This window comes from Bufo gargarizans, chromosome 3, assembly GCF_014858855.1.
Source record: "Bufo gargarizans isolate SCDJY-AF-19 chromosome 3, ASM1485885v1, whole genome shotgun sequence".
NCBI lineage: Eukaryota > Metazoa > Chordata > Amphibia > Anura > Bufonidae > Bufo > Bufo gargarizans.
In genome coordinates this window covers 378,424,422-378,447,038 of record NC_058082.1, presented here as the reverse complement: position 1 = coordinate 378,447,038, position 22,617 = coordinate 378,424,422, and the positions used below count along the sequence as shown (strand labels likewise).

The following is a 22,617-nucleotide window of genomic DNA, read 5'->3' as shown; positions in this document are numbered from 1 at the left end:
TTTAGAGGGTTTTTTTGTACAGAAGAAAAATAAAATGTATACAGTCATTATATTAAAATGAATTAGGAATAAATGTGCGCGTAAAAAATCTGTGCACATATACAAGTCAAATAGAACAAAAAACAAAAAAACACAAAAATGCGTGGTTGGGAAAGATTAAAATTGTCCATGCATTTGGAGATATATCACAAATGAGAACGGGTAAAGAAATAATATATAAAATGCATATAGATATATGGGGGGATATATGAAAACACACATGCACGCATGAGGTGTACATACGTATACGTGGCCGCATGTATAATCACATATAGAACTGGAACCGCTGTTGGTGATAAAAACTATAGGCTGGAATGCCATATATATCACATACAAATGTCGATAGTCATCATACCACAAACAATACAACAAGTGTGATGATATATACCCCTATTAGTAACCATCATATTGATATTGGTTCCAATAGTGATAGTAGTGTCGCCATATACATACATATGCCTACATATGCCTACACCTTCACATATATACACACACGTATACAACCATAAGCTGCTCTGGACTGCTTATTCTTGATACTAGCCATGTAAAAAATGCATGTATGGAGCTTGAAAATACACATGAAAATAATAAGCATGCACATATATTATACACCTACACTTGCATAAACACATACATACGCATAAAAAATATAAAATATAGGAAATATATATGTATATATACATATGTGTAAAGAATGATGAATGTACATTAAAACCATACATAGTGAGTAGCATGATCGGGAGAATTTAATAAGTGAGGGTTTACTGACCCAATGTTGACTCAAGTAATAGAGTAAATAAATACATAGGTAAATAATTATATAATTGCTTGAATTGATGGGAGACATATATAGATGGTATGGACCACTATAGAATGAAATTAAAGTGGAGTGGAGTATTCTATGATGTAGAAATGGCATAACAGGGATGTGGGCCTAAAACAATTGTTGATATTGTGACATGTAGCTGAAATAAAGTGGACATGAGGAGATCGGAGATGTGGAGAATCATGGCTGCCGATCTTACCTGTGGGGTCCGTACTTGGGCTTGAAGCGCGGCCTTGCACACCTGCTGGAAGGCGTGCTCAGAAGAGCAGGAGGGAGAGGGGCGGAGTCTCGGATTGACAGCTGCTCGGTCCGTCGGACCGGAGCAGTCATTGTGAACAACGCATGCGCCGAGCACCGTGTTCGATGCTGATGGTAATTGAGTGTATAAATTCATCAAATCACTAATTTACCCTATTATCTAGTTCATAACTGCCCAATTTCCCAGTCATACAACCAAACCAGCCTTTAGTCTCCAATACACCCCCCCCCCATTCATTTCCCCATTTTAGCTATCACCATACATGGCAGTCTCCCTGTGTGCGATCCCTGCTCAGGGAGCCAGCATCGAACACGGTGCTCGGCGCATGCGTTGTTCACAATGACTGCTCCGGTCCGACGGACCGAGCAGCTGTCAATCCGAGACTCCGCCCCTCTCCCTCCTGCTCTTCCGAGCGCGCCTTTCAGCAGGTGTGCAAGGCCGCGCTTCAAGCCCCAGCACGGACCCCACAGGTAAGATCGGCAGCCATGATTCTCCACATCTCCGATCTCCTCATGTCCACTTTATTTCAGCTACATGTCACAATATCAACAATTGTTTTAGGCCCACATCCCTGTTATGCCATTTCTACATCATAGAATACTCCACTCCACTTTAATTTCATTCTATAGTGGTCCATACCATCTATATATGTCTCCCATCAATTCAAGCAATTATATAATTATTTACCTATGTATTTATTTACTCTATTACTTGAGTCAACATTGGGTCAGTAAACCCTCACTTATTAAATTCTCCCGATCATGCTACTCACTATGTATGGTTTTAATGTACATTCATCATTCTTTACACATATGTATATATACATATATATTTCCTATATTTTATATTTTTTATGCGTATGTATGCGTTTATGCAAGTGTAGGTGTATAATATATGTGCATGCTTATTATTTTCATGTGTATTTTCAAGCTCCATACTAAACGCCCATGCATTTTTTACATGGCTAGTATCAAGAATAAGCAGTCCAGAGCAGCTTATGGTTGTATACGTGTGTGTATATATGTGAAGGTGTAGGCATATGTATGTATATGGCGACACTACCATCACTATTAGAACCAATATCAATATGATGGTTACTAATAGGGGTATATATCATCACACTTGTTGTATTGTTTGTGGTATGATGACTATCGACATTTGTATGTGATATATATGGCATTCCAGCCTATAGTTTTTATCACCAACAGCGGTTCCAGTTCTATATGTGATTATACATGCGGCCACGTATATGTATGTACACCTCATGCGTGCATGTGTGTTTTCATATATTCCCCCATATATCTATATGCATTTTATATATTTCTTTACCCGTTCTCATTTGTGATATATCTCCAAATGCATGGACCATTTTAATCTTTCCCAACCACGCATTTTTGTGTTTTCTTGCTTTTTGTTCTATTTGACTTGTATATGTGCACAGATTTTTTACGTGCACATTTATTCCTAATTCATTTTAATATAATGACTGTGTATACATTTTATTTTTTTTCTGTACCAAAAAAAACCCTCTAAATTTGTGATTTCTTAGACTTGAAAAAGGAGTGTACCAACTCCGAAACGCGTTGTCACTCATCAATAAAAGACCCTCTTATCCATCTACTGAGGTCGTGTTTTTGCACCAGAAGGTATCAATTGGTGTACTATACTAGTGCACCAATAATCTTTTCCCTATTGCAATACATACCATTCCTCTGGAGACTTGGCTACTCCACCTACGAGGACTGAGAAGATACCGGCTGCACCGACCCCCTGTCCTCACGAGTGTTGTGCCTACGTATGCACAACACCAGAAGGTGAGCACAATTCTCGATGTGTTGATTTCATATATTTATTGTTGAACTTATTACCCTATGAGCGCCTTCCTATCTTTTTTTTGCCACAATCTGTTTACTAAAAGGGCATATTAGGCCCTCGGTATCTCCTATGGGTTTTTCTTTGTCGGAAAAAAGGATGGTGGATTGAGGCTGTGTATTGATTATAGAGAATTAAATAAAATTACCATGAAGAATCTGTACCCCTTGCCCTTGATTAAAGACCTGTTTCACCAAATTCTTGGAGCTCACTGGTTTACCAAACTCAACCTCAGGGGAGCATATAATCTCATTTGAATAAAGGAGGGGGATGAGTGGAAAACAGCCTTTAATACCCATGAGGGTCATTTTGAATATTTAGGAATGCCGTTTAGAGCAGCGTGTGCCTCTTCAGCATGGCCGGCGTTATCCATCCCCTAGGTAATGAGCAGCAGGGGAACTGAGCGCCGATAGGAATAAATCAGCGCTCAGCTGCATTGAGGTGCATGATGTGAGTCACGTCACGCTGGCCATGTCGGCTGACTCATCTGTTGCGGCTATTTAACAGGCAGCCTGCTGGCCACAGTTTGCCTGTGATTCCTAGTCCACACAGACATAACATTCAATGTAGAACAGACATAGAACAGACAGACCTAAAGAAACATTTCCCATACATCAACACACACAAGTCTTTGAACTTGTTAACAAATAACATACCAATAACATACACACACGCTAAACACCTCACATACATTCCAAAAATATGGGGGATTCAGCCCGCACAACCCCTAGCAGGTGCAGATTTCTATTGCGAAATACAGACACAAACGCAAAAACACAAATGCAATCGCACTCTGCAACCAGCACTCTGCCCTGCCTTTATGCTGGATGTTGAATAAGGCATTGGTGTACATTTTGGCCAAAGCGTAATAAGCCACTCACTGACGTGGTGAGTGGCTTATTACGCTTTGGCCAAAATGTACACCAATGCCTTATTCAACATCCAGCATAAAGGCAGGGCAGAGTGCTGGTTGCAGAGTGCGATTGCATTTGTGTTTTTACCTCACATACATTTCCTTTTGATTATCTCTTCGTCATTGCAGACAGTGTTCTTGCTATCACACATTCCAATATCGTGACGTCACTCCCCCGCAGCTGCATTCTCCCGCTGTCTCCCTCTTTCCTCAGCCATATTTACCGGGCAACAGAGACATGCACGGTGCAGGACACACAGATACACAGACAGACAAGACACAATCCTTCTTCAGCGCTGCACTGCACCATCACTCAACTTTCCACAATGCTTCACATGCTTACTTCCACGCACTCAATTCTCCATTTAAAATCACATCCTGTATTCTTCATCAGCCACAATGCATCTTTCTGAATCTTTCCCAGAATAGCTTCCTTGGAGTTTCCTCCCTAAATCGGGGTACCACCTTACTAGTACTCCTATGGTTAAGATTCCCATATTTTACCCCTGCGACTTCAACACTGTCCCATGGATTTACTCACTTACTTCACACACGCAACCAAGACAGAACCAGGCACCTCTTCCTTCACACACCAAAGCAGATCTCACCCCTGTGCAGGATATTAACTGTTTCTTCCCTGGCTACCACATCTGATCTGCCAGTCAAGGACTAAACCTCTGCCACTCCAGGCAGATAATTTATAGTCCTCCCAAGTCTCCCCAGGGTTACACCTTCTGCTCCTGCTCTCTTGCTTGGGCAGATAGTTCTGTAACCCCAAATTGTTACTCCCTCTAAGAGCAGTTGACCCCTAATTCAAGCCCTATCCCGGAGCACCCCGGGGCAACACCCTCTTGTAGACAGTTATATCAGTAGTCCCTCATACAGCTCCACCCTCCAGCCAGGGGAAATCTCTTGCTACACTTAACCGTTAACTGTGAAGGTGCATGACACAAACCACACAAACCAAACACAAACCACAACCACAGAAGAGCAAACTGAAACTTTCCCTCTAAGGGTTCTAGGAACTCAGGACTTTACATCAACCAAAGTTGCTACTACGTATGTAACATCAACAGAAGAACAGATTACCACAGCACAGTGGAGTACAGCACAAGATGCAGATGAGCTGACCAGAATTTTCTCACCTTGTCTCTGAGGCTGCAGTCCTCGTCCTCAAGCATGGTCCACCGTGCTCTGGGAACCTCAAACTTCGGCTAGCGATGCTACTTCTCCTGAGCCCCACTTATCGAGCTCCAACTGTTGAAGGTGCCCTCAATCAGGGCTGATTATGTTTGCTCTTCTTCTCCAAATTAATAGTAACCCAAGGGTCTTATGTGGAAGAAAATAACTGTGACAGACATATGTTCCCAAAGATACACGTACCTAAGGCTATAACAAACTGAACTAAACTTCCAGAGCTCACGCAAGGCAGAACTATAACCCGCAAAGGCTATAGGGAGAGTGGGGAATAAATAGCCTCACCAATTACCTAAAGAACCACACCTGGGAGGAGGTGTGATTCTGTTCAAACCCATAACAAAACAAACTGTCAGATCGAGTCATGTGCAGAAACTCTGACAGATCTTCCAATGCCTCTCACATTACAGGGCATGACAACAAAGCATGCAGCAGATTTGATAATTTGTAATGTTTACATTCAGCTAGGGATGAATAACAAGATAAAAGAACAAAAATGTGCGAAGTGACAGGAGATTGACCATTTCAAAATATGTTTAATCAGTTTAACAATTTTAAAATTTTAAAATAAAATTTAATTGTTGTTGATACAAGTGGCTTTATTTGTATGACATTATATTTAGATTTGCTTTTCACATTTTATCTAGTTTTTTTTAATAGCACAAAGTTCAACTAAAATATTTTTATGAAATTGTCTTTTCTTTCTGTTATGGACATTCTTGGGCTACTTTCACACTAGCGTTCGGGTGTCCGCTTGTGAGCTCCGTTTGAAGTGGCTCACAAGCGGCCCTGAACGCATCCGTACTGCCCTAATGCATTCTGAGTGGACGTGGATCCGCTCAGAATGCATCAGTCTGGCAGCGTTCAGCCTCCGCTCCGCTCAGCAGGCGGACACCTGAACGCTGCTTGCAGCGTTCGGGTGTCCGCCTGGCCGTGCGGAGGCAAGCGGATCCGTCCAGACTTACAATGTAAGTCAATGGGGACGGATCCGTTTGAAGATGACACAATATGGCTCAATCTTCAAACGGATCCGTCCCCCATTGACTTTCAATGTAAAGTCTGGACGGATCCGTTCAGGCTACTTTCACACTATTTTTTAACAATATAATGCAGACGGATCCGTTCTGAACGGAGCCACCGTCTGCATTATATGAGCGGATCCATCTCAGACGGATCCGCTCTGAACGCAAGTGTGAAAGTAGCCTTACAGAGTGGATAAAAGGTTTGCAAGTGGGTTAGAAGCTGCGGTTTGGGCTTAGTGGTATTTTTATTTAATAATTTTTTATTTATTTTGTTTTGTCTTCATTTTTCTCTGTATTTTATTTTATACATAGTGCCCCCATAAGGTCATGCAGTACCTTAGGGGCATTTTGGCATATTACATTTTTTATTGTTGATCCCGTATTTTAAGCATCCATTATGCACATTTGGTATCCATTTTAGCCATTGCATGCAGGAATTTTTCTGTCTAAAATAGCGGATATCGGACAGAAATAGCTAAAACTCCTGCAGTTATCCTGCGATTTTTTTATTTTATTTATTTTATTTTATTTTATTTTTTTTGGGATTGGAGCAGCAAGCACCCTGCATGTTTCTTGAACTGTATGAAGTGTCTAAATTTATACCACTTATTGGGTGGCTAGTTTGGCTAAATTATTTTGCTACAAAATTTGGGTGCAAAATGGTGCACCTTAAATTATGCCCTGTTCCAGCTGAGCCATGCTTTCTCTGCTAAGCCACATCCACTTTGTGGGCAAAGCACTGTGAATTATTTTTTGGCTAAAACAAAATGCTCCAAATTTGCAAGAATTTAGGTATAGCTACAGTATTAAATGGGGGTTTATGTATTCATTTGTAGTACAACAGTTTTTCAGTTCTTAAGATCATTCAGCATCACTACAGTGTACACCTGGATTACATGATTTACAAGCCTGGTAATTTGTAATTCTAAACTTTTACATATCATGACTGTGGGTAGCCTTGTTTATATACATGTGTAATAAACTCTATATCACTTCTTAATAATTGTAGGAGAAACGAAGAGCAGAACGAGCAGAGCAGCTAAGGATTCGAACTGAAAGGGAGAAGGAGAGGCAGGCCAAATTGGCAGTGAGTATGCTTGCAGTAGGCATTACAGTCTACCTTTAAGAAAAGTGAGCTAAGGATACTTTTACATTTGTAGGAGGGTGTTCCAGCCACCTGTTTCTGGGCTCTGTTTTTGACCCTTTTTGAATATTGGCACCACATTTTCTAATCCTGTGGCACACTCCCTGTCAGTATAGAGTGCTTAATCATCAGAAATAAGGGTCTGGCTATGACATTACTTAATTATCTTAGGATACGGGGAGTGTATGCCATCTGGTCCTGGCGATTTTACTATTTTAATCCTTTTAAGACATAGCTGTACTTTTTCCTGGGTCAGACATGGCACTTTTAATGGGGAATTTATTTTTACATTCTGATTTCATCTGACAGTTTATTTTTATCTGATAGTTTTTTTTTTCCAGTAAATACAGTGGAGAAAAAAAATATTTAATTGCCTTACTCTCTGCAACTCCCCCCTCACCACTCTGTAAAGGGCTAACACCATCAGATATTTTAATTTTTACCATTTATATAATTGAAGAACATTTTAGGGTTAATAAATCTCTCGGTCTCAAGTTTGGTTGCTTCTATTTGTCTTTTACATATTCTATTTTTTTTTCTTCATAGTTTTTAAATGCTTCCTCACTACCCTCCTCTTTTAGTGGTTTAAATGCTTTCTTTTTGTCATGTATTGCTTTCTTTACATTTCTATTTATCCACATTTTTTCTTGTTCCTTAACCTTCTATTCCCATAAGGTATGTACCTCTCACAATTAGATTTTAGGATGCTTTCAAAAATATCCCATTTTGTGGCTGTATTTCTATATTTGAGGACTTTGTCCTAGCTAGTTAGGCCTATGGCCTCTCTTAGCTGGGTATATTTAGCTTTTTAGAAGTTTAGTATTTTTGTTCCTCCCTGAAGAAAAATGGTGAAGGGAAAAAAAAACATATTTAACAAGAAAATGTCACTTTAGGACCAATTTTTTTCAATTTCACAAGGGCTAACAGAAAAAATTTACACTGCAATTTGTTACCAATTTTCTCCTAAATACAGCACCCTATATGTGGTCATAAACTGCTGTGTATTGTGTACAATGCAAGGCTCAGAAGGGAAAAAGCACCATTTAACTTTTGGAGGATAGTTTTCACTGGAATAATTTTCAGGAGTCATGTCGCATTTGAAGACCACCTGAGGCACCACTTATAATGGAAGCCCCCAAAAAGTGACCCCATATTGGAAACCACTTTTTCAAGGGGTGCAGTGTGCACCTTAGCCCAACAGAAGAGAGAGAGAGCACCACATGAATTTGAGGCCTATTTTGGTGATTTTATAAATTGGCTGACAGCTGCAGAAGCTCTAAGGTGAAATATTAAAAAGACAACCCAAGAAGTGTCTCCATTTTAGAAACCACATCTAATAATGAGGAGGATAATGGGGACTGTGTGAAATCAAATGTGAAGTTTTCCACAGATATGGCATTTCAGTGCCCATTATGTTGTGCCCAGCTTGTGCCATCTGAGACACATCATGCCCTTTAAATTGTTAGGTGGGTTCTACTGGGTAAGGAAATGCTATAAATATGGACAAAACCACTGATTGGATACCCTGCAGAGTTCAGAAGGAAAATACCACCTTTTGGTTTTTGCCATGCAGATTTTAATGGATTTGTTTACGGGCACCATGTTGGTATTGAACAGCCTCTGAGGCACCAGTACAGCCATTTTCTGACATACAGTCTGCAAGCTCTCACTACTCAAATTCTTATAGATTATCATTAGAACCCTGCTCTGTTCTACAAGTAAAAATAATCAATCAGGAATGCATCCTTCTCAGCACAATGGGGGATTTGTATATGTTATCTAACTATCCCTAACTCACTACATTACAATACACAAAGAAGGCACAGAACCAATCAGTACTTAATTAAGAATGTAAAATATCCTTACAACACACCTGGTATCTGATGTTAGAATCCAAAAGGCTTATCTGTATTTAACCTTGGTGTTCCAATTCCTGGTGAATCTGGATAAAATGTTTGGCAGCTCCAAATAGATTGTGGGTTGTAGGCTTATTTATGTAAGATAAGTATTTTCCTATCCTCTTTCTCAATGTGCGAGTGGTGTATTCTGCATATTGAACATTGCACTCTGGACACATTATAACATAAATTGCATGCATGTACTTAATCTGAAACACCCTATTTGAATGAATTGATGTGTATTTACTATATACCTGCATAAACTGCATCTCTTAGGCCCCTTTCAAACGAGCGAGTTTTCCGCGTGGGTGCAATGCGTGATGCGAACGCATTGCGACTGAATCAGGACCTATTCATTTCAATGGCCTGTGTACATGACCGTTGTTTTTCGTGCATCACTTGTGTGTTGCTTGAAAATCGCAGCATGTTTTATATTCTGCGTTTTTCACGCAACGATGGCCCATAGAAGTGAATGGGGCTGCGTGAAATTTGCATCGCATGTGGATGCAATGCGTTGCATTTTTAACTCAAGTAACTTGGCAACAGTGAAGGTATTTTAGACAGGAAGTGGAGTTTCTCTTCGTCTGGCTCCAGGCAGCACTTGAGACAGAAGTTTGCTAGTGAAGTTTCCAGCCCTTGTGGACCTTTTTCCAGAATGCCGAAGACACCAAGGGCAATGGATGTTGAGAGGCTCATTGTCCTCGTGCAGGAGAGGCCCTGCATTTGGGATACTAGGTTGGGGAACTACCACGACTGGTACAAAGACACAGCCTGGGTGGAGATAACCCAGGAGCTGTTTGCCACCATCTGGGAGAAAACCAAAGGGCAAAGTCGCCAGAGTTTGGGTAAGTAGCCAATGTATACATGTGATCTTTGCTGTCCTCCCTAGCATAGGCCATGTCATAGGTAATCCTCCCTAGCATAGCACATGTCTACGTTGTCCTATGTAGAATTGTATATTTTGCAACATTTTCCTATCTTGTCTTTTTAATAAAAGTTGATGAAGTAAAGAATAATTTGCGGAGCTGCAGGGACCAGTTCCGCAAAGAGATCCAGCACCAGGGTCGTAGTGGTTCCGGGGCCCCCCCAAGAAAAGGCCGTATATGTTCCGGGAACAACTCCTGTTCCTGCGTGAGGTCATTGAGCTGTGTTCGTAAGTTAATTATAAACACTGACCACTTCATGTTTATCGATACACACTGTATGTTGACTTTGTAGGTAATGTAATTTGTAACAATTGGTAAATTTTAAAAATGTCATAGTTGCTGATAGCAACCATTCCGATTCCTCCTTTCATCAGCAAAAGTAGGTGAACAACATTACAAATGGATTTGGATTTGTTGCTATGGCCAGCTTCTAATTTCCCCAATGTTGCTAAATGACCACATATGTATTATGTTGGTTAGTACGTGTAGTACTATGTGCTAAATATATTTTGCCTATGATATTAATATGTGACGTGAATATTTGTAATACAAAATTGTGTTCATATGTTAATGTACTATTTTATTATTATTTTCTTGAAGAATGGAGGACAACCTAGAGGAGGAAGGGGAATAGTCGGCTCCGCAGCAGTCAAGCGCCTGCAAGAAGGACACTCCCTCTGGGCCAGCTTAGACCAACAGTGCCCCAGGACCCAACACGGCAACATCCGGTCGTCCTGCTGCTTCCGGAGGGGATTCCTCCCCCGCCTTTGGCTCTAACCAGACGAGACGGGCCATGCCTCCTGCCCAAGCTCTAATAAATCCTCCAGAACCTGAGTATTTATCTAGAGCCTGGCAGGAGGATCATTTAGACCTCTATGGCCATAGTCTGGCCAATTTTTTGCGCAGGCTGCCTCCAGAACGATTACGGAGAACCAAATCAGCTCTCTGAATCATTCTGGATCCAGCCACTCCTCAGAACAACCCGACGGAGATGTTTGTGGCCCTGGAAAATTGGCGCCTCCATGGGCACATGTTTGGCCCCCGCCCAATGCCAATTTTCCACGGTTCACAGGGTTTCCCACAGTTCCCTCATACAATGGATAATTATGGCCAACCTACAGGGAGTGCAGAATTATTAGGCAAGTTGTATTTTTGAGGATTAATTTTATTATTGAACAACAACCATGTTCTCAATGAACCCAAAAAACTCATTAATATCAAAGCTGAATATTTTTGGAAGTAGTTGTTAGTTTGTTTTTAGTTTTAGCTATTTTAGGGGGATATCTGTGTGTGAAGGTGACTATTACTGTGCATAATTATTAGGCAACTTAACAAAAAACAAATATGTACCCATTTCAATTATATATTTTTACCAGTGAAACCAATATAACATCTCAACATTCACAAATATACATTTCTGACATTCAAAAACAAAACAAAAACAAATCAGTGACCAATATAGCCACCTTTCTTTGCAAGGACACTCAAAAGCCTGCCATCCATGGATTCTGTCAGTGTTTTGATCTGTTCACCATCAACATTGCGTGCAGCAGCAACCACAGACTCTCAGACACTGTTCAGAGAGGTGTACTGTTTTCCCTCCTTGTAAATCTCACATTTGATGATAGACCACAGGTTCTCAATGGGGTTCAGATCAGGTGAACAAGGAGGCCATGTCATTAGATTTTCTTCTTTAATACCCTTTCTTGCCAGCCACGCTGTGGAGTACTTGGACGCGTGTGATGGAGCATTGTCCTGCATGAAAATAATGTTTTTCTTGAAGGATGCAGACTTCATCCTGTACCACTGCTTGAAGAAGGTGTCTTCCAGAAACTGGCAGTAGGACTGGGAGTTGAGCTTGACTCCATCCTCAACCCGAAAAGGCCCCACAAGCTCATCTTTGATGATACCGGCCCAAACCAGTACTCCACCTCCACCTTGCTGGCGTCTGAGTCGGACTGGAGCTCTCTGCCCTTTACCAATCCAGCCACGGGCCCATCCATCTGGCCCATCAAGACTCACTCTCATTTCATCAGTCCATAAAACCTTAGAAAAGTCAGTCTTGAGATATTTCTTGGCCCAGTCTTGACGTTTCAGCTTGTGTGTCTTGTTCAGTGGTGGTCGTCTTTCAGCCTTTCTTACCTTGGCCATGTCTTTGAGTATTGCACACCTTGTGCTTTTGGGCACTCCAGTGATGTTGCAGCTCTGAAATATGGCCAAACTGGTGGCAAGTGGCATCTTGGCAGCTGCACGCTTGACTTTTCTCAATTCATGGGCAGTTATTTTGCGCCTTGGTTTTTCCACACGCTTCTTGCGACCCTGTTGACTATTTTGAATGAAACGCTTGATTGTTCGATGATCACGCTTCAGAAGCTTTGCAATTTTAAGAGTGTTGCATCCCTCTGCAAGATATCTCACTATTTTTGACTTTTCTGAGCCTGTCAAGTCCTTATTTTGACCCATTTTGCCAAAGGAAAGGAAGTTGCCTAATAATTATGCACACCTGATATAGGGTGTTGATGTCATTAGACCACACCCCTTCTCATTACAGAGATGCACATCACCTAATATGCTTAATTGGTAGTAGGCTTTCGAGCCTATACAGCTTGGAGTAAGACAACATGCATAAAGAGGATGATGTGGTCAAAATACTCATTTGCCTAATAATTCTGCACTCCCTGTATTCTGCCATATGGGCCACAATATCAGAGGTAAACTTCCTATGGGCAGCCGGTGCCCTCCTCTTCTCAACCTGGCCCTGGCCAATTTCAGGGTCCCCTCTCGCCACCTTGGCATTTATTTTACTTTTTTATTTTGTTTTGTTATTTGTACAACAAAAAGTCAAAATGACTATTCTGTGCTATAATAAACAGATTTTTGTTTGTTTGTTCTCTCTATTATATACAGTGGATAATTATATTTATGTAGCACAAACACAGGGACCACATTAATAATTGTAAATGTTTACTATACATTAATATCACCCAAATACACTTACTATCTAAACTTTATTTCTCAATAAGTTTCACACACTAATATTAATGTGATTATAACCAATATCTACAAATGTATACACGTTATTCAACATATTTTTTAGAATACATAGCTACAAAACATGTAATAAAAAAATATAATGTCCATTATGCACATGACAGTAAACACAATACAGATGGAGTTAAGTTACATGACACTGTTTTTACCAATCAGAACGAGGCCAGCGACAACTTAATTAATGATGATGGGGGAAACATGGATACATTTAGTGCTAAAATTTACACTTTCTATGAATGAGGTATAAGTACATATTTCGCATTCCGTGTTCGAAACAATATATGTAAGCAAAATATGTAAGCTTGCAACCCATGTCAAGGGTCCTCATTATCTAGTGAGTCCCTAACAAAAAAAATAAAAATACAAAACGAACTAAAAATGAACCATCCGGGTTGTGAAGAACATCGGTGACACCTCGCCTATGCTCGTCCTGCCATACCTGAACCGCTGTCTCCAAACCTTCTTGAAGCCCCAGGGCCCACATATTCATCTCCATCATTCAAATTAACCTGATCTGGCAGTAGAAACATTGCAGACGCCTCCCCCAACTCCCTATGATGCACTACAATGCCTCCTTGACGCCGTACGAAATGCCCAACTTCCATATTCAACTTCGTCCTAGCTTTGTTAATGTGATCAACTGATCTCCCCAAACTCCATGACCTGCGTACCACCACCTCAGACCAGACTACCAACAAATTCGGAAACTCTGATCACAAATGCAACAGATCCAATTTAATATCTCTTATAACATCCCTGGGACGTCGCACCAGAGGCCCTGTAATCTTATCCAACGAGCCTGTAACATCTCATTCGGAAAACCCAATTTTCTGCCATTTCGACGAACATCAGCCCACAGGGCATCCCAGTACACATACGAATGCCCGAATATCGACACTAAACACGAGGCGGATCCTGCAACAAAAACAAAACGCGCAATTACCCACGGAAAAACCAAAGAACACCCCTCACAAGTGTTAAACCATCCCACAAAACCACCTCTTTCGGCAAATCCTCAAAGCAAATGCGTGAGAATATATGATCGGAAACATGCCAACTCCCAGCAGCCAATCCGCTTGATAAGTGTCACCTAACACCACTTGGCTGCCTTTGTAGCAGCCCCTATCCTAAAGGAATGTGAAGCAAACTCTCCAGCCGGCTAACCTGCAGCTGTTAAGCATTTTCTAAAAACTGCAACAAACTGATGATGGGAGAGAGCGGAACCATCCTGATGCAGGTCCCACCCATCCGGCCTAAATCTCAACAAATCTTCCACGCACTGCATAGGACACACCACACAACCCCGCAACTGGTGAAAATGAATCCGCACCCTTTTTCCCACCAGGTCAGTCTAAGACCTTCGTAACAAACAAACTAAACCCTCAGATCCTACACTTATGTCCTTCCGCAATAAGCCTCCACCCATTTTCTACTACCCGACACCAATTTCAAAACCCGGAAGGCACAAACCGACCCTGCTCGTTTACATACTTCCTGCAATACCAAAAAGAGACCGGCCGTTGAGTGTCCCTTGTAGGTGCACCCTGCCTGCAGCCTGAAAGCCTGAAGCACCAAAAAACCCTTTGTCACATCCCCCAACCCCTGTAAATACAACCAAAAAGCCATAGCTGTAACATATTTGGATACTGCTGAAAAGGATACCCCACTCTCAAAAGATAACCCTACTAAATATACCAACAGTGTCTGAAAATCCTCTGCGGTGACACATCCACCCACCTGAGCCATCAACCTCTCCCACTGAGCCCAAAACACTGCATAAGCCGACCACGTACCGCTACTAATAGACATAGTAACATAGTTTATAAGGCCAAAAAAGACATCTGTCCAATTCGCCCTATTATCCTGCCAGAGGAAGGCAAAAAAAAAACTGTAAGGTAGAAGGCAATTTTCCCCACTTGAGGGGAAGAAATTTCCTTCCTGACTCATATCAATGCAACAGAGACCCCCAGGCTACACTTCAAAGCCACTGGGGACAAGGCTGCCCTTTCATGTCCGCACCTGGCACCAGTTGTCAAAAACGATGCCACTGAAAACGAGAGAGAATCAGCCACTGAATTATCAACCTCCGGCACGTGTACCACTACAAAACAAGAATTCAACTCCAAACCCCTAAGAACCAGATGGCGCAGCGGCGAACTAGCCATTTGTGAATGAATGGCCTGAATCACCCCCAAATTTTCGCAAACAAAACCGCACCCTTTTGTTATGCAACAAATCGCCCCATAACTCCGTAGCCAGAACAATCAGAAATAACTCTAACAACGCCAGGTTAGTGAGAAAACAAGCCGCGTGCCACTCTGCCGGCCAGGGGCCCGCACTCCACTGCCCTTGACAAAATTAACTATAGTCACATGCCCTCAGTGTACAGCTCCATATTCCACACTAGAAACTGGCGCTCCCATCCATACCGAATGCCCGTTAAATTCACCCAAAAAATTGTCAAGTCCTCTTTGACTTCTGCCGATAATCTCAAGTAATAAAACAGAGCTGCCACCCCTGCCATAGCCCAAACCAGATGCCTACAAAACACCTGACCCATCGGCAACATACGGCAAGCAAAGTTGAGTTTTCCCAACACCAATTGTACCTACCGAAGCTGTACTTTTTTTGCACGTTGTAAACCTGCCACTTCTGCGTGTAAATCCGCCACCTTGTCTTCTGGCAACCGACACTCCATCCTCAGTGTGTCAATCTCTATACCCAAAAACTTGACCAATGTGGAGGGTCCCTCATTTTTTTTTCAGGGGCCAAAGGAACCCTGAATGACTCTGCCACCCATTCCATAGTATGTAGCAATGTGGAGCACACCTGTGAACCCACAGGGCCCAAAAACCAAAAAAAATATCTAAATTAATGCAGTGCTGAACTCCAATCGGACTCCTGTTTTACCACCCACTCCAAAAATGAACTGAAGGTCTCAAAAAGCCGATGCTGTGTGCTGCTGTTTGCTTCACAGTTGTGATAGTAAAGACATACTAGATCACCAGATACATTGTGTATCATCTTTTTTTCACTGCAAAAATATTGCAAAAGTGGAAACATGTTATTCTGTGAAAAAAGCGCTCAATAGTTCTTACACACTTCACATCTAGTTGAAGACATGTCAGGTATTATCACTTTTTCACTGAATAAATATTGCAAGAGTTTTAGTAAACATGTGACTCAATTATTAGGGGTACAGATAGGGCACTCTGTCACAAAGACCAGTATTGTCGAATGGTGTGTTGTCTTCCTGGCACTCGAGTTCGACACATCGCTTTGACATCGGTTTGACAGATTACTGGGAGGGTCTGGAGAAGATCCAGCATTCATGGTCCATATAGGAACCAATGACAAAGTTAGCAGTAAGATTTTAGGGATTTAGGTAAAAAAAGTAGTGATGAGCGAGCATGCTCGGACGAATACCTGATCGGCTCAAGCATCGCTATACTCGGCATATGGCAGTACTCGGCCGTGTATAGCATGTGCTCTAGTGCCATGCTCGAGTCTCCTTCCCACACGTTTCGCGGCTGCTAATCAGCCAATAAATGTGCAGGTAAGTACTGCCATCACTATAATGCCAGTAGCCATGTTGGCTGCTGGGATTACAGTGATTGGCTGGCCGGAACGCGTCATCGGGTGCTATATAGGATCAGTCATAGTCCAGGAGAGCAGAAGGTAGGAAGGGAAACTAAGCAAACTAAGCTGTAAAAACCAGTGTCAGGCAGCTGCTGCCAAGGCCAATTAGATAATGGGTTGCATCAAAAGGGGCATAGATGCCCGTGATGAGAACATAGTCCTAGCACTTTACAAATCACTGGTCAGACCACACATGCAGTACTGTGTACAGTTCTGGGCTCCTGTGAACAAGCCAGACATAGCAGGCTGTAGAGAGTTCAGAGGAGGGCAACTAAAGTAATTACGGGAATGAGGGAATTACAGTACCCTGAAAGATTATAAAAATTAGTGTTATTCACTTTAGAAAAAAGATGACCGAGGGGTGATTTAATTACCATGTATAAATATATCAGGGGTCAGTACAGAGATCTCTCCCATCATCTATTTATGCGCCTCGAGGAAAGAAGGTTTGTACACAAAGATAGATGAAGATTCTTTACGGTAAGAGCAGTGAGACTATGGAACTCTCTGCCTGAGGAGGTGGTGATGTTAAGTTCACTAAAAGAGTTCAAGCTGGGCCTGGATGTATTTCTGGAGTCTAATAATATCACAGGCTATAGCTAGTAGAGAGTGGTCATTGATCCAGGGAGTTATTCTGATTGCCTGAATGGATTCGGGAAATATATATTTTTTTCCCTCAAGCGGCAAAAATTGGCTTCTAGCTCACAGTTGTTGTTTTTTGCCTTCCTTTGGATTAACTTGCAGGATAACAGGCCCGAACTGGATGGACAAATGTTTTTTTTCGGCCTTATATACTATGTGCTATTTGTTATTCTGTGAAAACGTGTTCAATAATTGTACCACATTTCAAATCTAACGCAAATTACAACTGTTAATGAAGGCGTACTGCATCACAGAGTTTAGTTGAAAAGACTATTATCATCACTGCTCCAAAATTGCATTGTCACACAGTGTTAGTGAAGGGAGAGTATTACTACTTTAGATACTGTAGTTCAAAGACTTTACATTGCAAAAAATGCATTTATTGTAAATGGTAATATGTGGAAGGGGAGGTATTCAGAACATCTAATCTCAGTTTTTAAACTTTTTTTAAAACATTTGCAATTTTGCTATTATTGTTTAATTATCTGAAACCTGTGACTTTTCATTAGCTTCATAATAAAATGTAAAATGGAAGAGTGCAAAATGAAAGACCCACACATTATCCTCCCAGAATCAGAATGTGGATAGCAGCACTGGCCAGCCATCTAGTAGAAGTATTAGTAATAATAGGCCACAGTTCTCACTGGCTCCAAAAGCTGCAACATTATTATTGAGGACAAAGATCATGAGACTGTGGACTGGATGGCTCGCTCCTCCTCTCTTTAACGGCAGGATGACATGTGGATCCCCTCTGACTCTGACACTGTGCCTTGGAGCCACGGATCATACCATTTCTCCTGCTCTTCCTCCTTGCAACCATTGGAAAGCCTTTCAGTTACATTATCTGTGTCATCACTACCCCTCCTAGTGGGGAGCCTTCTTTTTTTCTTAAGAAGAGGCAGAAAACCCCCACCATGTACTATAGGAAATAGTCAAGAGAGTCTCCCTGTTGTGTGAAAGTAGTCAGCATTTTGACTACCATGAGGAAGGAGTTCAAGAAGAGGCAGGTGACTCCATGCATAACTGTGTTAGTAGTGACAGCCGTAGCCATAGTGGTGGTGGTGGTGGTAGGATCAGTGGTACCAACAGTTGTACTCAGGGCAAAGACAGTGCAGGAAACAGGGTGGGAGCCAGCCCAAGGAGCTCACAATGACATATCACCGTCTGATAAAAGTGGCATGGAGGGTAAAGACTGGGTGCCAGAATGGGGTGCTTAAAATGAGATAACATACCCAGTTGTGCTCATAAGTTTACATACCCTTGCAGAATTTATGATTTCTTAACCATTGTTCAGAGAATATGAATGATAACACAAAAACTTTTCTTTCACTCATGATTAGTGGTCGGCTGAAGCCATTTATTAACCACCTGCCGCCGCGCTAACGCCGAAAGGCGTCATTGCGGCGGCTCTCCCAGGTCACACTAACGCCGATTGGTGTCATCTCGCGTGAGCCGAGATTTCCTGTGAACGCGCGCACACAGGCGCACGCGTTCACAGGAACGGAAGGTAAGCGAGTGGATCTCCAGCCTGCCAGTGGCGATCGTTCGCTGGCAGGCTGGAGATGCGATTTTTTTTTTAACCCCTAACAGGTATATTAGAGGCTGTTTTGATAACAGCGTCTAATATACCTGCTACCTGGTCCTCTGGTGGTCCCTTTTGTTTGGATCGACCACCAGAGGACACAGGTAGCTGTGTAAAGTAGCACCAACCACAACTACACTACACTACACCCCCCCCGTCACTTATTAACCCCTTATGAACCCCTGATCACCCCATATAGACTCCCTGATCACCCCCCTGTCATTGATCACCCCCCTGTCATTGATCAGCCCCCTGTAAGGCTCCATTCAGATGTCCGTATGTGTTTTACGGATCCACGCATTCATGGATCGCATCCGCAAAACACATACGGATGTCTGAATGGAGCCTGACAGGGGGGTGATCACCCCATATACACTCCCTGATCACCCCCCTGTCATTGATCACCCCCCTGTAAGGCTCAATTCAGATGCCCGTATTTGTTTCACGGATCCACGCATCCATGGATCGGATCCGCAAAACGCATACGGACGTCTGAATGGAGCCTTACAGGGGAGTGATCAATGACAGGGGGCTGATCACCCCATAGAAACTCCCTGATCACCCCCCTGTCATTGATCACCCCCCTGTAAGGCTCCATTCAGACATCTGTATGTGTTTTGCGGATCCGATCCATGGATCCGTAAAAAACATATGGACGTCTGAATGGAGCCTTTCAGGGGGGTGATCAGTGACAGGGGGGTGATCACCCCATATACACTCCCTGATCACCTCCCTGTCATTGATCACCCCCTGTAAGGCTCCATTCAGACATTTTTTTGGCCCAAGTTAGCGGAAATAGTTGTTTTTTTTTCTTACAAAGTCTCATATTCCACTAACTTGTGTCAAAAAATAAAATCTCACATGAACTCACCATACCCCTCACGGAATCCAAATGCGTAACATTTTTTAGACATTTATATTTTAGACTTCTCACGCTTTAGGGCCCCTAAAATGCTAGGGTAGTATGAATACCCCACATGTGACCCCATTTCGGAAAGAAGACACCCCAAGGTATTCCGTAAGGGGCATATTGAGTCCATGAAAGATTGACAGTTTTGTCCCAAGTTAGCGGAAAGGGAGACTGTGAGAAAAAAAAAAAAACAATTTCCGCTAACTTGTGCCCAAAAAAAAATAATTTATGAACTCGCCATGCCCCTCATTGAATACCTTGGGGTGTCTTCTTTCCAAAATGGGGTCACATGTGGGGTATTTATACTGCCCTGGCATTTTAGGGGCCCTAAAGCGTGAGAAGAAGTCTGGGATCCAAATGTCAAAAAATGCCCTCCAAGTGTCACACATGTGGTATCGCCGTACTCAGGAGAAGTTGGGCAATGTGTTTTGGGGTGTCATTTTACATACACCCATGCTGGGTGAGATAAATATCTCGTCAAAAGACAACTTTTCCAAATTTTTTATACAAAGTTGGCATTTGACCAAGATATTTCTCTCACCTTAGTCCACTTGCTCGCGAAGCTGGCATCTCCTTGTGTCTCCGCTGCTGATGAACAGGACCTGGGGTGAGCTGCTCTATTAAATACAGATTAAGGACCTTCGATGACGTCACTCCGGTCATCACATGGTACGTCACATGATCTTTTACCATGGTGATTTACCATGGTAAAAGATCATGTGATGACCGGAGTGACGTCATCGAAGGTCCTTAAGCTCTATTTAATGGAGTAGCTCACCCCAGGTCCTGTTCATCAGCAGCGGAGACACAAGGAGATGCCAGCTTCGCGAGCAAGTGGACTAAGGTGAGTTAAATTTTTATTTATTTATTTTTAACCCCTCTAGCGCTGGTTTACTATGCATTCTGTATTCAGAATGCTATTATTTTCCCTTATAACCATGTTATAAGGGAAAATAATAATGATCGGGTCTCCATCCCGATGGTCTCCTAGCAACCATGCGTGCAAATCGCACGGCATCCGTACTTGCTTGCGGATGCCATCCGATTTTCACACACCCCATTCACTTCTATGGGGCCTGCGTCACGTCAAAATCGGAAAATATAGAGCATGCTGCGATTTCAACTGAACGCACAAGTGATGCGTTAAAAACATCGCTCATGTGCACAGCCCCATAGAAATGAATGGGTCAGGATTTAGTGCGGGTGCCATACGTTCGCCGCACGGATCGCACCCGCACGGAAAACTCGCCCGTGTGAAAGGGGCCTTAGGATTTCACAGGTCATTTTTTACAGATTTTTATTTCAAACTTCTTCTCATGCATCTGGGCCCCTAAAATGCCAGGGCAGTATAACTACCCCACAAGTGACCCCATTTTGGAAAGAAGACCCCCCAATGTATTTTGTGATGGGCATAGTGAGTTCATGGAAGTTTTTATTTTTTGTCACAAGTTAGTGGAACATGAGACTTTGTAAGAAAAAAAAAATCATCATTTTACGCTAACTTGTGACAAAAAAATAAAAAGTTCTATGAACTCACTATGCCCATCAGTGAATACCTTAGGGTGTCTACTTTCCGAAATGGAGTCATTTGTGGGGTTTTTCTACTGTCTGGGCATTGTAGAACCTCAGGAAACATGACAGGTGCTCAGAAAGTCAGAGCTGCTTCAAAAAGCGGAAATTCACATTTTTGTACCATAGTTTGTAAACACTATATCTTTTACCCAAACATTTTTTTTTTATCAAAGACATGTAGAACAATAAATTTAGTGAAAAATTTATATATGGATGTAGTTTTTTTTTGCAAAATTTTACAACTGAAAGTGAAAAATGTCATTTATTTTGCAAAAAAATCGTTACATTTTGATTAATAACAAAAAAAAGTAAAAATGTCAGCAGCAATGAAATAGCACCAAATGAACGCTCTATTAGTGAGAAGAAAAGGAGGTAAAATTCATTTGGGTGGTAAGTTGCATGACCGAGCAATAAACCGCTAAAGTTGTGGAGTGTCGATTTGTAAAAAAGGGCCTGGTCACTAGGGGGGTATAAACCTGTGGTCCTTAAGTGGTTAAATCATAATCACAACACAAACTGCCCAAATGACCCTGATCAAAAGTTTACATACCCTGGTGATTTGGCCTGATGACATGCACACAACTTGACACAAAAGGGTTACAATGGCTATTAAAGGTGACCATCTTCACCTGTGATCTGTTTGCTTGTAATTAGTGGGTGTGTAAAAAAGGTCAATTTCTTTCTTGACTCCTAACAGACCCTTGCATCTTTCATCCAGTGCTGCACTGATGTTTGGATTCTAAATCATGGGGAAAGCAAAAGAATTGTCAAAGAATCTGAAGGTAGTTGAACTCTATAAAACAGGAAAGGGATGTAAGAAAATATCAAAGGACTTGAGAATGCTAATCAGCAGTGTTCAAACTCTAATTAAAAAGCTGAAAAGTAGGGGTTCTGTTGAAACCAAACCACGGTCAGGTAGACCAACTAAACATTTAGCCACAACTGCCAGAAAAATTGTTTGGGATACAAGGAAAATTCCACAAATAACTTCAGGTGAAATACAGGACTGGAAGAATGTGGTGTGGCTGTTTTAAGATGCACAATAAGGATGCACTTGAAGAAAGATGGGCTGCATGGTCGAGTTGCCAGAAGAAAGCCATTACTAAGCAAATGCCACAATGTATC

The 22,617-nt window shown here is 42.0% G+C and overlaps 1 protein-coding gene across 1 annotated transcript in view; it reads left to right on the top strand.

Moving 5' to 3' along the window:
• Positions 1-22,617, top strand: part of LOC122933273 (troponin T, cardiac muscle isoforms-like) — a 360,698-nt gene that overhangs the window by 123,901 nt on the left and 214,180 nt on the right. The window contains exon 5 of the mRNA XM_044288150.1: positions 7,138-7,215. Coding sequence (XP_044144085.1) covers positions 7,138-7,215 — 78 coding nt within the window. The remainder of the gene's footprint in view (positions 1-7,137; positions 7,216-22,617) is intronic.